The 16,012-nt window shown below is 43.8% G+C and overlaps 1 protein-coding gene across 1 annotated transcript; it reads right to left on the bottom strand.

The window, feature by feature from the left end:
• Positions 1-935: 935 nt before the first annotated feature.
• LOC143782943 (exosome complex component RRP41-like) lies at positions 936-6,872 on the bottom strand. The gene is made up of 3 exons (XM_077270957.1): positions 6,522-6,872; positions 5,928-6,134; positions 936-1,447 (listed from the first exon to the last, which is right to left on the bottom strand). Exons 1-3 carry the CDS (start codon positions 6,690-6,692, stop codon positions 1,076-1,078), a joined length of 750 nt encoding a protein of 249 aa, XP_077127072.1. The 5' UTR covers positions 6,693-6,872; the 3' UTR covers positions 936-1,075.
• Positions 6,873-16,012: the final 9,140 nt, after the last annotated feature.

Genomic DNA, 16,012 nt, shown 5'->3' with positions numbered 1-16,012 from the left:
TTAAAAAATGTATTTATTTCCATTTTCCGGTTAGGGTTGGGGCTAAAGTTAGGATTACGGTTGGGATTAGAGCTAGGGGTGTGTTAGGGTTAGGTTTGTGGTTAGGGTTGAAATTAGAATCGGGAGGTGGGGGGGAGGTTTCCACTGTTTAGGCACATCAGGGGCTCTCCAAACGAGACATGGCGTCTGATCTCAATTCCAGCCAAGTCTGCAAATGGTGCTCCTTCCCTTCCGAGCTCTCTTCCATGCGCCCAAACAGGGGTTTACCCCCACCTATGGCGTATGAGCGTACTCAGGACAAATTGCACAACAACTTTTGGGGTCCAATTTCTCCTGGTACCCTTGGGAAGATTAAAAAAAAAATGGGGTCACTTGTAGGGGTTTACACTGTTTAGGCATATCAGCGGCTCTCCAAACGTGACATGACGCCTGCAGACCATTCCATCAAAGTCTGCATTCCAAAATGTCACTACTTCCCTTCCGAGCCCCGTCGTGTGCCCATACAGTAGTTTTTTCCCACACAGTAGTTTTTTCCCACATTTGGGGAAAATCTGAGATTACCTTAACGTTTGGTGGATGGGCTCACAATTTTTGGCCAAATCTTGTGCTAAGCATCTCATGTGTTTTTTCATAGATTTCACAAGCCAGTATGCTATTCACAATTCATGTATTGCACATTTCCTTGCTTTAGCACAGTAAAATTGAGTGCAGCCATTATTTATTTGCTACACTGTCATTAACTGTCAGCTCTGTGGGCCGGAGAGAAGACCTGGACAGCTTCACAGCCATTAAATGTAAATCAGATCATTTCCATTCACTGACAGCAAGCAGTATACTGCAGAAAAAAAAAAAAAGCTTTTCATTATTAAAGTGCTATTCCATTTTAAGTAAATTTTTTCTTCACCATAAAACTTGAGCAAAAATATAAAAAACAAAACTTTTTCTTATTTATTAAACCAAAACATAGAAGAATCTGTCCCTGGTGTCCTCGGCTCCTTCACTGCAATCTGTGCGGAGATCCGGCTTTCATGGCTCCTCTCTCCATTACTGTCCACACACTGATCCAGAGTCTCCTCTACGCTGCCCCTCGATCTCCGACCAGCGCCGACACCTCCTGTAAGTGGTCGCGCACCACCTGCTCCAGCACCGCATACACGTCCTTACACGCCTTGCTGGCCGCATCCATCACTCGCTCCAGGTGATCCTCGTGCAGCCGCGAGTTCATCTCCAGCAGCGCGATCTGCTCAGACTTGGGTAACAGCGCTAAAGACAAGTGGGGTCCCCCCGCCGACTCCTCCACGTAGCTGAGATCCGCCAGCGGCGTGTCCTCAATGAAGCCGGCTGAGCTGGCGCATACGTAGTCCCGCATGGGGATGCCGGCGTCGATCACAGCCAGGGTGGCTGCGTTCACACATGTGCAGTAATTGCCGCCATCAGCCTGTAGGATCTAAAAGGAGTAAAGTATATAATTAAAGTATAACCTAAAATTCTGCTACATGGCCAATCCCCAGTCACAGATGGCTGACAACAGAGAGCAACAGATGACAGTTGGCCACTCCTAGCCTGAAACAAGAGATTGTATTGTCTGCAAAGGAAAGAGCAGATATCAAGAACAAGGTTCCTTCATTCTGTTTGGCTGACAATAGAGAACAATAGTAGTATAGCAAACAGAGGTAGCATAAAGGTACCTTCACACATAACGATTTCGTTAACGATATCGTTGCAACGTCACGCTTTTGGTGACGTAGCAACGATCCCGCTTAACGATCTCGTTATGTGTGACAGCGACCAACAATCAGGCCCCTGCTGGGAGATCGTTGGTCGTTGGGGAATGATCAGGACCTTTTTTTGGTCGCTGATCACTCGCTGTCATCGTTGGATCGGCGTGTGTGACGCCGATCCAGCGATGTGCTCACTTGTAACCAGGGTAAACATCGAGTTACTAAGCGCAGGGCCGCGCTTAGTAACCCGATATTTACCCTGGTTACCATTGTAAAAGTAAAAAAAAAAAACACTCCATACTCACATTCCGATGTCTGTCACGTCCCCCGCCATCAGCTTCCCTGCACTGTCAGCGCCGGCCGTAAAGCAGACCACAGCGGTGACGTCACCGCTGTGCTCTGCTTTACGGCCGGCGCTGACAGTCAGTGCGGGAAGCTGACGGCGGGGGACGTGACAGACATCGGAATGTGAGTATGGAGTGTTTTTTTTTAACTTTTACAATGGTAACCAGGGTAAATATCGGGTTACTAAGCGCGGCCCTGCACTTAGTAACCCGATGTTTACCCTGGTTACCCGGGTGCTGCAAGGGGACTTCGGCATCATTGAAGACAGTTTCAACGATGCCGAAGTCGTTCCTCTGATCGTTGGTCGCTGGAGAGAGCTGTCTGAGTGACAGCTCCCCAGCGACCACACAACGACTTACCAATGATCACGGCCAGGTCGTATCGCTTAAGTCGTTTAGTGTAACGGTACCTTAAGACTTCGGGGCTTTGGACACCGCACAGATAAGACTCTGTACACATTAAGTCACGCTGATAGACAGTTTTGGCTAGTTTCTAATATGTATGGGGGCGCCGTCCGATTGATGGTCGTAGATATATCAAGTGGACATATTTGATTTCTGACTACTGATCACATTTCTCTCCGAGATAAGTCAGTGCCTTTCTCACAAAGAACACAGGAGGGAACTCCCGTGCCTGAGAGATACGGCTGTTGCCAGAGCGAGCGCTCCCGTGCCTGGGAGGGGCGGCTGTCGGCAGAGCGAGCGCTCCCGTGCCTGGGAGGGGTGGCTGTCGGCAGAGCGAGCGCTCCCGTGCCTGGGAGGGGCGGCTGTCGGCAGAGCGAGCGCTCCCGTGCCTGGGAGGGGCGGCTGTCGGCAGAGCGAGCGCTCCCGTGCCTGGGAGGGGCGGCTGTCGGCAGAGCGAGCGCTCCCGTGCCTGGGAGGGGCGGCTGTCGGCAGAGCGAGCGCTCCCGTGCCTGGGAGGGGCGGCTGTCGGCAGAGCGAGCGATCCCGTGCTTGGGAGGGGCGGCTGTCGGCAGAGTGAGCGATCCCGTGCCTGGGAGGGGCGGCTGTCGGCAGAGCGAGCGATCCCGTGCCTGGGAGGGGCGGCTGTCGGCAGAGCGAGCGATCCCGTGCCTGGGAGGGTCGGCTGTCGGCAGAGCGAGCGCTCCCGTGCCTGGGAGGGTCGGCTGTCGGCAGAGCGAGCGCTCCCGTGTCTGGGAGGGGCGGCTGTCGGCAGAGCGAGCGATCCCGTGCCTGGGAGGGTCGGCTGTCGGCAGAGCGAGCGCTCCCGTGCCTGGGAGGGTCGGCTGTCGGCAGAGCGAGCGCTCCCGTGTCTGGGAGAAGAGGCTGTCAGCAGAGCGAGCGCTCCTGTGTCTGGGAGAGATGGCTGTCGGCCCAGTGAGCGCTTCCCTGCATGGGAGAGGGGGCTGTCGGCCGAGGGTGCACCGGAGCATGGTTTGGCCATTCCATTATAATTAGATCCACGAAGATCAGTAGCGCCCTCTATACAACCAATTGGTCTAGGGTTCCTAGACAATGGGGGCAGAAAGGGGCAGCATGTGGCACTTTCTGCATCACATTTAATCCCTTTTGTCCACGGCCAATATTAATTTTTGTGGTTTCTTATTTTCCTCCCCTTATTCCAACAGCCACAACTCTTTAATTTTTCCATCCACATCGCCATACCAGGACTTGTTTTTTTTCGGGGCAAGTTGTAGTTTTGACTGGCATCATTTATTATACTATACAATGTACTGATAAAAGGGGGAAAGAATCCAAATGGGGTAAATTAAAAAAAAAAAAAAAAAACACCATTGATTTCATTCGTTCATTGTGCAGTAAAAATGAGCTGGAAATCTGACTCTACAGGTCAGTGTGATTGTGGCCGCACCGAACTAACTTGTGTAGCTTTTATTTATAGTTTAGTGGTTAAAAAAAAAAATTATTTTTTTTTTTTACATAAAGGAATTGTTCCTATAATATGTATTATTTTTCTGATATCTGCTTTGTATTTTTTTATTCCGGTTGATGGATCTGTCGAGTGCCGACCTGCAGTTTTTATCACTATCATGTTGGCCGACACAACTTTTTGATCACTTCTTAGAGACGGGTGGACACCTGGATGTTTGGGTCCAGCGGGTTTAGCCGATTAGTTACAAAACGTTTGGGTAGCAGAACATTACCCGGACTCCATTCACTTGAATGGGAGGCCCGAACATCCAGTGTTTGCTGTGCTGTAATGTGCATGACAGCGCGGCAAACACCGCTTCTGAGCGGCAGTGAAATCATCTCCGCTGGTCAGAGAGCTGTGGTTCCCACGCTGTCAGAAGCGGTGATCGGAGGTATAAAGTTTACCTCTGGTCACTGGTGTCAGCTGATGGGACTACTGCTCCCATCATATGAAACCTGATGCCGCTAATAACAGCGAGACCTGGAGCGGCGGATGGGAGTATTCATCAGACGCTCCTGCGCTGTAAATAATTCTCACGGTGCTAGCGGAGATCTCAGAGAGGTCTCCGCAGTTCACACCGGCTGGGAACGGAGCCTCAGTGATGTCACCGCTGGTCACTGAGGCTGTGATCGCAGACGTTTAGTCATCCGTCCTAAAGGAGTCTGTGTCATTCTTTCAATTAAAAGGACTTTATTCTTGGTGTCTGTGTTTTTTGTACAATGTGACTATGGGGTTAGTAATGGTATGTGTCTTACAGACGTCTCTCCATTACTAACCCGTGGGCTTGATGTCATCCGACGGTGACATCAACCCCCTTCCTCCACCAACTATCACCCCACTTGCCACCGCTACAGGGCAAGTGGGAAGAGCCTGGTAAACACCAGAATTGGCGCATCTAATAGATGTGCCTTTTCTGGGCAGCTGCGGGCTGCTATTTTTAGGCTGGGAGGGGGCCAATATTCTCAGGCTGGTAACGGGCTATTGATACCAGCCCTCAGCTGTCTGCTTTAGCAAGGTTGGTTGTCAAAAATAGGGGGACCTCACGCTGTTTTTTTTTTTAATGATTTATTTAAATAATTAAAAAATATGGCGTGGGGACCCCTCTATTCTTGATAACCAACCTTGCTGAAGCTGGCAGCTGAGGGTTGCAGCCCGCAGCTGTGAGTTTTGCCTGGCTGGTTATCAAAAATAGGAGGGAACCCACACTGGGTTTTGTTACATTTATTTATTTACAGCGCAGGAGCGACTAATGAATACCCCCATCCGCAGCTCCTGCTCTCGCTGTTATTAGCGGCAGCAGGTGTTGGATGATGGGAGCAGTAGTCCCATCAGCTGACACCAGTGACTGGAGGTAAAGTTTATACTTCTGATCACAGCTGAGCACTCACACTGTTATTTGACAGCGTGGGAACCGCGGCCCTCTGACCGGCGGGGAAGATTTCACTGCCGATCAGAAGTGGTGTTTGCCGCTCTGTCATGCACATAACAGCGCGACACACACCCGGTGTTTGGGAGCCGAACCCGAACAGTAACACGGACTTCCTGGGGAAGTCTGTGTTCGGTGTCCGTGCCCGAATGGTAGATGTTCGGTACAGACGCCAAACTTTATTGTTTGGTTTCACCCATCTCTACTTCTTATTCTATTTTTTTTAACTGGAGATTGGAGCATTTCAACTTTATTTTCTTGTTTCCACTGTTTACTATATGGGTTAAATAACTTCAGATTTTGATAAACTGAACTTTTTTCTGGATGTCGATAATGAATACGTTTATTTTTTTTTCCCACCTTTAATTTTGTAGTGGGAAAAAAAAAAAAGAGGGAAAACTTCTAAGTTTAAAATTCTTTTTTTTTTTATTCTTGCATTAAGCGCCTTAAACCTGCAGCGCTTTGATTGCTTGCACTATACACAGATGGAGGCACATTACAGGAGGACGTGCTGCACCGATATCGCGTGCCTCGACCCTTCTCACCTGCACGTATATATCGATCTGAGAGCGCGGGTACAGCTGGGTCAGGATGGCGGCCTCAAACGTCTGCTTCAGGTGCAGGGTCATCTCGGTGGACCTTCGGTCTCCGTGCGGCCGGCGCTTCCTTTCCCCAGTGCTGAAGGTGGCCATGCTGTACTGGCAGTTCACCACCGCACGATCATGGAGGGTTTTGGCCCGAGAGCCGCGGATCTAAGAGAAGAAACAGAGGACGGAGCCAGTGTCAGCACCATACGATGTCAATAAAGCTTGATTGTGGTAAAGTAAAAAGCTCAGTAACTTTACAACAGAATTTGGGCCAGATCCATTATTTCTTTTCTTTTGGCGTTAATGATGCGGTGACAGGAGGGGGGGGGGGGGGGGGGGAGGTAGGATCGGAGTAAATGTGCACAAAAATTAAGAAACGTTATAAAAAGTTGCAATTGATTTATCACATGCAAAAAAGTGGAAAACTAAAAATCAACATAAAAAGGTGCAAATCAAAAACAGGCAAAAAAACACTAAAAACCGAGACAAAAAAAGGGGCAAATGCAATAATGAAGCGGCCAAAAATGTATCATCTGGCGCTGTAACCGTCACCTCGTGGGGTCCGTACACCACCGCCAGCGCCTTGGTGTTCCCCTGCTCCATGTACGCAGAGCCGTCAGCCTGTGCGAACACTCCCATCCGGGCCTGGATCTTCCGCAGCTCCCCAGCCTTCCTCCCATCCACACGGTAGCCCTGATCCGACAGCAGCTCCAGACCGGCCATGCTGCTCCCTCTGCTGCAGAAGCAGTGATGATGATGATGATGATGATGATGATGTCACAGTCATGTGACCAGTCACAGGTTCCAGGGTGTACTGCTGGAAGAACTAAAGGACCTTTGATGATGTCATGGCCATGTGATCAGTCACATGTGTGGGAGGTGCCAGGGTTTCTCCACGTGTTCCTGGAGAAGATGAAATAAAAAAAAAGATCAAAAAGTCATATGTATCCAAAAGTAGTAAAATTAAGGAAAATGTAAAATGTGCGTCTTTCAGAAAATGGCGACACAAAAACAAATACATTTTAACATGGAAAAAAAAAGTCACTGCTGCTTACTGACATTCCTGCCTACAAGAGTTAATAACAGTTTGTTAATAGGTTTTTTGGTTCCCAAAACGATGTCGCTGACAAACACAAATCATCACCCCCATCATAATATAATATTTGGCTTCTGAGGCGCAACAGTAAAAAAAAAAAAAAAAAATTGGCATAAAAGCTAAAGCTGGCCTAGACAGGAAGGGGTTAAGTTCCTAATTACATGTACATTTTTCTTTGTCTACTTTTTGGCGTTTTTCGCTCCGTTCCTTTAATTTGTGCCTTTTTTACAGTTTCTTTCGCGTTTTCTCCTGTTTTTTTTTTTTGTTTCTTTAACTTTCGCCGTTGTGGTCGGGGTTTTCAGATGTTTTTATTTGATTCAGTTGTGATTTTTTTTAACAAGTTGCAACATCTTTCAGCGAGTCTTTCCCAATTTCCCTCAGATGTGATTTTATGAACGGCGTTAAAGAAAATTTTTTTCTATTAAATTATTATGTTACATTTTTTAAGCGGAACATGAAATATTTCACGCTAAAAAGATGCAAAAATAAAAATGAAAGCCAAAAATATAGAGTGGCGCTCCACCTGTTAACCAGTTAAATGCCGCTGTTAATCTGTGACAGCAGCGCCTACACTGCGCCGGCAGGGGGACGCGTCATTCCAGGCACCCAACGAAGCCCTCAAAGACGTGATCACGGGGTGTCATGAAGGTAAAGGGTCTGCTGAAGACCCCCATGCCTGTAATGACGGTCTCCTGTGAACGCCGGCCTCTGTTCATAGGAGACGGTGATATTTGCTATTACAGCAAAAGTAATAGCGCTGATAGAACAAGGGATCAGACGATCGCAGGGTCACGTCCCCAAAGGACTATTAATTACAGTGAAAAGTAAAAAAAAAAAAGTAAAAGAAAAAAAAGTTGAAATCTCTTCTTTTGCCCCATAAAAATAATAATAAAAAAAATCAGAATGGCAGCTCAGATTTACCGTATAGAGAACATGGGATATATAAAAAAAAAAACAAAAAAAAACAAAAAACTGTGTTTTGCAATTTTGCCGCATTTGGAATTTTTATTCCATCACATGATAAAATGAAGGATGTCGCTCAAAAGTACAATTCGACCCACAAAAGACAAGACCTTGTACGGCGACGGGGAAGGAAAAATAAAAAAAGTTATGAGAAGAAGGGGAGGAAATGACGAAGACGAAAAAAAAAACAGAAAATAGCTGCGGAGTGAAGGGGTTAAAAGCATTCACGGCAAGAAAAACATGTATTAAAGTCTCAGACCACCGCGATAAATCCCACAGGAAGAGATAATAAATATAATCAATAATTGTATGAACCTAAAAATGACGCGGTTAAAAAAAAAAAACACTACCAGAAAAAAAAAAAAAAATGCTGCGCGGCTACATGGCACGCTCAGCTCTGCTACATGGCACGCTCAGCACTGCTACATGGCACGCTCAGCACTGCTACATGGCACACTCAGCACTGCTACATGGCACACTCAGCACTGCTACATGGCACACTCAGCTCTGCTACATGGCACACTCAGCTCTGCTACAACACTCAGTCTGTACATGTGCTAAACAGCAAACTCAGCACTGCTGCATCCACACACACGTGACTATGACGTCTGGCTCCAGCGCTCACACAACTTTATTTATACAGTGTTTCTGCACACAAGACTTCACAGCAGCCTGGTCACATGGGTATGACGTCACGGAAGGTCCTATAGCACTGTGTGTAATATTATCTACCAATCCGTTCTCCCACCACTAGGTGTCGCTGGATATCTTTGCAATGACGCTCTGTCCATCGGGTATAAAAGGAGCAATGCGAAGGCGACGGCGCCATTTTAATTCTAATTACACATGCGATAAGGACGGGAGCGTAGTTGCGCTGTGTGAGGGGAGGAAAGGAAACCTTCTGTGACGCCATTACACCGCAAATCTATGATACTTAGACAGCAGACGGCACTCCTTGCTGTAAAATAGCGTTAGTGGGAATATGGTCTAGGGTTTTAATGATTCTATGAGGTAAAAAAATTACCTCACAAAAGATGGTTCCTGTGAAGATAGAGCGGTGTCTGAGATCAATATACAGACACTACTCATGTACGGAAATCTGTAGTGTTAGTTCAATTAAAGAAAAAACACAGACTCTGAATTAATTTGAAAAGAAAATCCGCTAAAAAAATCTCAATAATACATGTGCTGTTGTAGATGAGGAACCTGTGGAGACGAGGGGGGAAAAATGAAACAGAGGATTGTAAATGATCAATGGGGACAGCAAATGATGGCACAAAAGTGACTAAACACTAAAATAATGAGTAATAGAGATCCTCCAAGAGCCAAGGAGGTGCTGAGAGAAACAAGACAATAACTGAGCGCAGAAGACGGAAAATAGGCAAAACTCAGCGAATTATGTGTAAATTTCTTCAAAACTAAAAATTACCAAAATTTAACACGAAAATGTTTAAACTTCAATCGTAGGTTTACAAAAATTCAATAATAACAGGGATACAAGCGAAAACGCCACGCAGAGCTCCATGAAGTATCTGAAAATCACATTCATTATAAAAATTGAATTAAGAAACAGACGAGGCAGAAAATGATCTTACAGCGTCGTAATACAAAACATAAAATAAGAAAAAAAATGTGTAATACGACAGGAAAAGGAGGAAAAAAATTCACATTTTAAAACAAAAAGAAAAAAAAAACAAATTTATTCTGATGCGCACTTTGCCTTCTCCAAGAACTAAAAACATATAGAATATAAAACGGGAAGAAATTAAATAATAAAAGTACCTGTGAAGTGCACTTATGTCACGAGGCAAATCCTCCAGAAACCTGCAGCAAATAGTACAACAGCAGTCCATGGGTATACGTCCTGTATATTTACCCAATATGTTTATTATCAGGCATTACTAACACCTTCGGCCTTGTTCACACAATGGTTTTTCACGTACCAGTGTATCCATGCTTTTTGCTGTTATCCCTCGTACCTATAGGGCTGTGCGCACACGTTGCAGATTCGGTGCGTTGTGACCGCATTTTTTCTGCCCAGATTTGTGACAAAACCTGATGCCAGCAAAGTGAATGAGAAACCTAACGTTTCATGTACATTTTGAGTATTTTTGCAGTTTTGGTGAAGAAAATAATCTACGTTTTCACCATTGACTTCACTCAAATCAGGAAAAAACGAACCAAAATCCCACTTTTTGCAGCTGAGTCTTTCCAGCCAAAAAATGCAGAAATCTTACTCAGTGTGTGCACATTTTTTTTTCCGGAGTCCCCGCATTTTAATAACTAGTAAAGTATAAAAATACAACTTTGTGGTTATAATAGTCTAATCTTCAGTCCACAGTTGTACACTTTCCCGCTGATGCTTTTTAGTGTTGTGTGTGTGTGTGATTTACTGATTAGAACAACAAATAAATCAAATGAGACGAGGCCTTTTTTAAGACCCAACTCATATTATAAATTTGTGTGCCAAAAACAAAAAATAGGCATATTATTTTCATACACCAAAACCTAATGATGATTTTTAGCAGCAAAAAAAGGGAAAAAAATAATATGAAGTGGGGGAACTGGGCATGGACTGGGTGTTAAAAAAGGTGAGGACACAGAAACCTCGAGTTGACTCATAAGGGGTAATTAACGGAAAGGGACTAAAGGGTGGGAAAATCTCCATGGTCTGGAACCTCTGGTTGAAAATGTATTTCAGAACCCAAAACACCAGCCTGATGGTGCAATTCTTTGGTATGAGGTTGTTGTGCAGACATTTCCAAACCAAAAGCCTCATTGAAAAAAAAAGCACATCAGTCTTGTTTGTTTGGGCCCTCATTCCATCCTGGAAAATAAAATCTTCAGTCTACGTTTGTACACTTTCCCGCTGATGCTTTTTAGTGTTGTGTGTGTGATTTACTGATTAGAACAACAAACCAAATGAGACAAGACCTTTTTTAAACACAATATTATAGATTTGTATGCCAAGAGCAAAAAATAGGTATATTATACACACGTGGTCAAAATTGTTGGTACCCCTCGTTTAATGACAGAAAAACCCACAATGGTCACAGAAATACATTGTATCTGACAAAAGTAATAATAAATAAAAGATCTATGAAAATGAACCAATGAAAGTCAGACGTTGCTTTTCAACCATGCTTCCACAGAATAAAAAAAAAATAAAACTCATGAAATAGGCCTGGACAGAAATGATGGTACCCTTAACTTAATATTTTGTTGCCTTTTGAGGCAATCCCTGCAATCAAACGATTCCTGTAACTGTTAATGAGACTTCTGCACCTCTCGATAGGTATTTTGGCGACTCCTCAAGAGCAAACTGCTCCAGTTTAGAAACAAAATATTTTTAAAACATTTTTCTAATGGCATATACAAAATTAATATAGAAAATATTAACTGTTTTCTTAAAAAAAAAAAAAAAAACTAAAGTTTTTTTAAGGCCACATATATGTATGAATATAAATATTTTCTAAAAGCAGATATTTCCTAAAAGGGATACAAAGTCCTATACAAAAAACTTTATTACCTCTTTATCTCTTATTTGGGAGGTAGAGAAAAATTTTGTTTTTTTTTTAAATAAAAATATATATATATATTTGAATTTTTCTTTTTTTCTCCCCCCCTCTCTGCTTTCTCCCTTCTCATCTTCTTTGTTAAACCCCTTCTACCACATCAGTTAGTCCATCAGGATATAGTGTCCTTAATCGAAAGATCCGAAAGGATTCTTTACGGTTAAGCGTTTGGATTCTTTTTAAACAATTTGGAGTTACTTGTTCAACTGGGGTGACAATAATATTGAATTGTTTATTATGTTTTAAACATAGGTGCCTGGATAGACTGTGTTCTAGTATTCCGTTTTTTGCTTTGTGCCTGTGGCCATTCATGCAGGCCCGCAAGGAATGTGTTGTGCGGCCCACATAGTGTAGGCCACAGGCACAAGTAATCACATGTGACAAAGTTTGTCACATGTTGAATTTTGTGTGATTTCATATGTCTCTGGTGCTGTAGGATGTAATAGATCTGCTATTATGTCCAATGATGTTACGAATACCGCATTTTCTAGAATCACATTTATACACCCCTGGTTTAACATCTACTGTATATGTTTAGATTTTTTTCTCTAATTTTTTCCCTTATTCGCTGTTTTTCTGAGGTTACTTGGTGCTATAATGCTCTTAACCGTACGGCCCCTACGAAAAGTGATCTCGGACTTTTCTGGTATATAATTTTTTTAAAAAAATGGATCATTCTTTAGTAAATACAATATTTAAAATATTTCTTATTTGGATGTTCTCACTATTGAAAGCAGTAATAAAGTTATATCGCCACTTTCTGCTTTTCTATTTTCCTCCCCTTTACCATCTATTTCTTGATGTTCATTAACCTCTTTCCTGCTGAGGCATTCATCCTGATTGTTTTTCAAATTGGAATTGTATGCCCCCATAAAAATTTTTAGGGAATTTTTTTTGTCCATTTGTCCATAAATCTATTATACAATATTTTAGCTTGTTCTATATAGTCTTTGTAGTATTGTTCCTTCCGATACAGCAAAACTGACTAAAAAGGAATATTTTGTTTTCATTTTGGATAATGGGAACTGCGATAGTCCAGAAAGCAGTTAGAATCAGTTTTTTAAAAAAGGTTTTAGTAATGATGGTTTTGTTTTTATGGCTAATTTCTAGGTCCAAAAAGTTTATTTTTTCCTTGACTAACTCTGCGGAGAAGGAGAATCCCCCAGATGTTCATGTTCATTGCTGTTAGGGTTGGCGGATCACACTAAATATAAATAAAGATGAAGTGCGATCGCAACCTGGGGTCCACGTGCGGAGATGTAAAACCGCAGCTAGTCTACAATGGCGGAAGCGTGCGGCAAGCGATCTAAAAAGCACATGGGGTTAAATGTCACCCGGTGTGAACAGAATGTAATTACCCTGCTGTGTTAGCATCACAGAGGGGTATAAACGGTATGGCGCAGCTAGGTGCGATGCTAGTGGAAAAGGCGCTATGTGAAATCTCCTGTTACTTCACAGGTGAGCGCTACCCTCTCTGGGCAAGGGAAGATATAGTGGACACAGACACAACGTATGCACACATACAAACTCCTCTCTGGAGGTGCCGGAATTCTAAAGGCTGTACTCCCACCCTGTGCACACGCATTAACTCCTCTCCGGAGAAGCCGAAATTCTAAAGGCTATACACAACCGTAGTGTTCCACACACACACGTAACACAAATGATCTTAGCGCACCGACGGGTGCGCCAAAGATCCTTTTATAGATTGTGCCAATCAGACAGGACCTTGCTCGCGGGCCAATCCGGAGCCAGTACAGGACCTGAGCAGCTGACTACTGACCACCAATGAAGGGTCGCCTCACAAGCATGCGCAGTGGAGTGATTTCTGGACTTAGATACATAAACAAGACGCTGAGACCGACGTCTCTGCTGAGTAGGCTCCACTGTGGTTGAAGAGGAATGGGAGACAAGGCTTGGGATCCACCTCGTGCAGTACGAGAATCCCAGCGCCTAACACGTGGACGAAAATAGGGGTTGATCCAGCTCCCAGATTTTTTTTGCAAAAAATGTGTTAGAAGATGCAAAAAATATGTACAAAAATCAGTTAAAGGACAGCATAGCAGCAACTTGTTTCAAACGTACTTGACGTTCTTTGTCAGAGCTCACTTATCAATTTGTACGTCTGTAAAAAAGTAGGAGTGAGGATGATAACACTTTGAAGATTCCTTTCTAATAAAAGTGACGATGTCTCGAAATGCCCATATGCAACACGATTCCTCAAAATGTCATCTCAGCTGCATTTACAGGATCCATTTGGCGTATGATGACTTTTGATTGATGGGCAAACAAGATTGTCTGGGCCACCATATTATTTATTATTTCCTTGCTGAAAAAGAATTTGAAAGTCAATTTCAATGAGGCTTGTAACATCAAACTGGATTCCTGAGAGCTGCCAATGAAATACAGAATAACAGGCTGATAATATTTGGGGGTGCAATCCATATGAGATCGATATGTGATTGATTGCTGTGATGATTGCAATGCATATGGGATCGAGTGTGCAATCCATATAGAATCGATTACAATGCATATGGGATCGAGTGCTGCAATGATTGCAATCCATATGGGATCGAGTGCTGCGATGATTGCAATCCATATGGGATCGAGTGCTGCGATGATTGCAACCATATGGGATTGAGTGCTGCAGGGTAGTGATGGGCAGTCCGGCTCTGTTTGGTGATCCGGCTCTCATGGCTCCGCTCACCAAAAAGAGCCGGCTCTTTCGGCTCACAAAACGGCTCTTTTTGGATCCTAAATGGAACCCTATTGAATGTCTGTTCTGGCGTCCGAAACTCCGCCCACCTACCGCAGAAACTCCGCCCACTTCTCGGAGCCAATTAAATTGAAGAGTGGGCGGCGGGGGTTTGCTCAGGTGGGGGGAGTTACGCCTCCCGAAGCCCAGGATTTTACGCCCAGTGAGAGCCATTCAGGAATTTTAGTGGCTCTCACTTGTGTGCCGGCTCCCATCGTTCACAGCAGGGAGCCGGCTCTTTGTGTCGGCTCGTTCGTGAACGACACATCACTACTGCAGGGGGTTTCCTGGGTTTTAGGGCGCCTTGCTTGCTGGGTGCCCTTCCTCACTAGATGAGGGAGGAGACGGAGGAATGTGGAATTTCCTCACTAGCTGCATCCATGTCGGAGGAAAGTGTATGCCTTCTCTGGTGAATTGCGTCTCCTTGATGAATGGGTCATTTTTAGTTTATTTTTCAAAACCCCAGGGATGTGTGTGTAAGTGTTGCTTTTACACTTTGTAATGTGTGAGGCTTGTGTATTGGGTACTATTTATTATAACAAGTAGAGAAAAAATGTAAAAGAAAAATCGGATGTAAACAAAAAATGTTTGTTTAAAAAAATGATGTTCACTATACAAATGCCATCCCTATAAATTTTCCCGCCTCTAACAATTCTTTTTTTTTTTTGCATGAGAGAAATGGACTTCAACAATGCAACATATGCTCCCCTAATGCACTACCTAAAAATTTTCTTGTCGCAAATATTTTTTTTTTTTGCAAAGGAAAAACATGTTGCCAATGATGCAACGTATGCTCCCTTAATGCATTACCTAAAAGTTTAGTCTACACAAGTCTTTTTTTTTACAGTAGAAAAACTGACGTCAGCATCATGCAATGTACATCATCACTACACAAATGCCATCCCTATACATGTTCCCAGCGCTAACAATTCTTATTTTTTTTTTGCAGGAGAGAAATGGACTTCACCATCAATGCAATGTTATGCTCCCCTAATGAACTACCGGTACATAAAAATTAACTCTATAATTATTTGTTTGCAAAAGTAAAATGAACGTCAATAACAATGCGACGTACGCTCCCCTAATGCACTAGAAATTACCTAGCAATTACAATTCTTTTTTAATGTAAAAGAAAGACGCTACCTCTTTACCTATACAGCTACTCTGTACAATTTTTTTTCACGAAAACAAAATCGAACGTCACCTAACACTGTAACGTCCACTACTGTAATACACTTCCTATAATAATACTCTATAAAAAATTTTACTCTAAAAGATTGGACTAGTGATGAGCGAGTATACTTGTTGATTGGGTTTCTCAGAGCACGCTCGGGTGGTCTCCGAATATTTGTGAGTGCTCGGAGATTTCATTTTTGTTGACGCAGCTGCATGATTTGCGGCTGCTAGACAGCTTGAATACATGTGGGGATTCCCTAGCAACCAGGCAACCTCCACATGTAACTCAGAGTGTCCAGCAGCCGCACATCATGCAGCTGCATTAACAAAAACAAAATCTCCGAGCACTCACAAATACTCGAGACCACCCGAGCAACGAGTACACTGTATACTCGCTCATTACTAAATTGGACGTCACCAAACACTGTGACGTTCACTACCCAACACGTCACCAAACACTGACGTTCACTACCCTAGCACG

This window comes from Ranitomeya variabilis, chromosome 6, assembly GCF_051348905.1.
Source record: "Ranitomeya variabilis isolate aRanVar5 chromosome 6, aRanVar5.hap1, whole genome shotgun sequence".
Classification (NCBI taxonomy): Eukaryota; Metazoa; Chordata; class Amphibia; order Anura; family Dendrobatidae; genus Ranitomeya; species Ranitomeya variabilis.
Note: the sequence above shows the minus strand (reverse complement) of the source record. Positions and strands in the feature narration are given on the sequence as shown.

Excerpts from the sequence above, each read along its gene's own strand:
- LOC143782943 (XM_077270957.1), bottom strand. The coding sequence starts at position 6,692 with ATGGCCGGTCTGGAGCTGCTGTCGGATCAGGGCTACCGTGTGGATGGG. Across the intron at positions 6,135-6,521 it reads TGGTGTACGGACCCCACGAG|ATCCGCGGCTCTCGGGCCAA; the intron begins GTGACGGTTACA and ends TTCTTCTCTTAG. Across the intron at positions 1,448-5,927 it reads AGATCGATATATACGTGCAG|ATCCTACAGGCTGATGGCGG; the intron begins GTGAGAAGGGTC and ends TACTCCTTTTAG.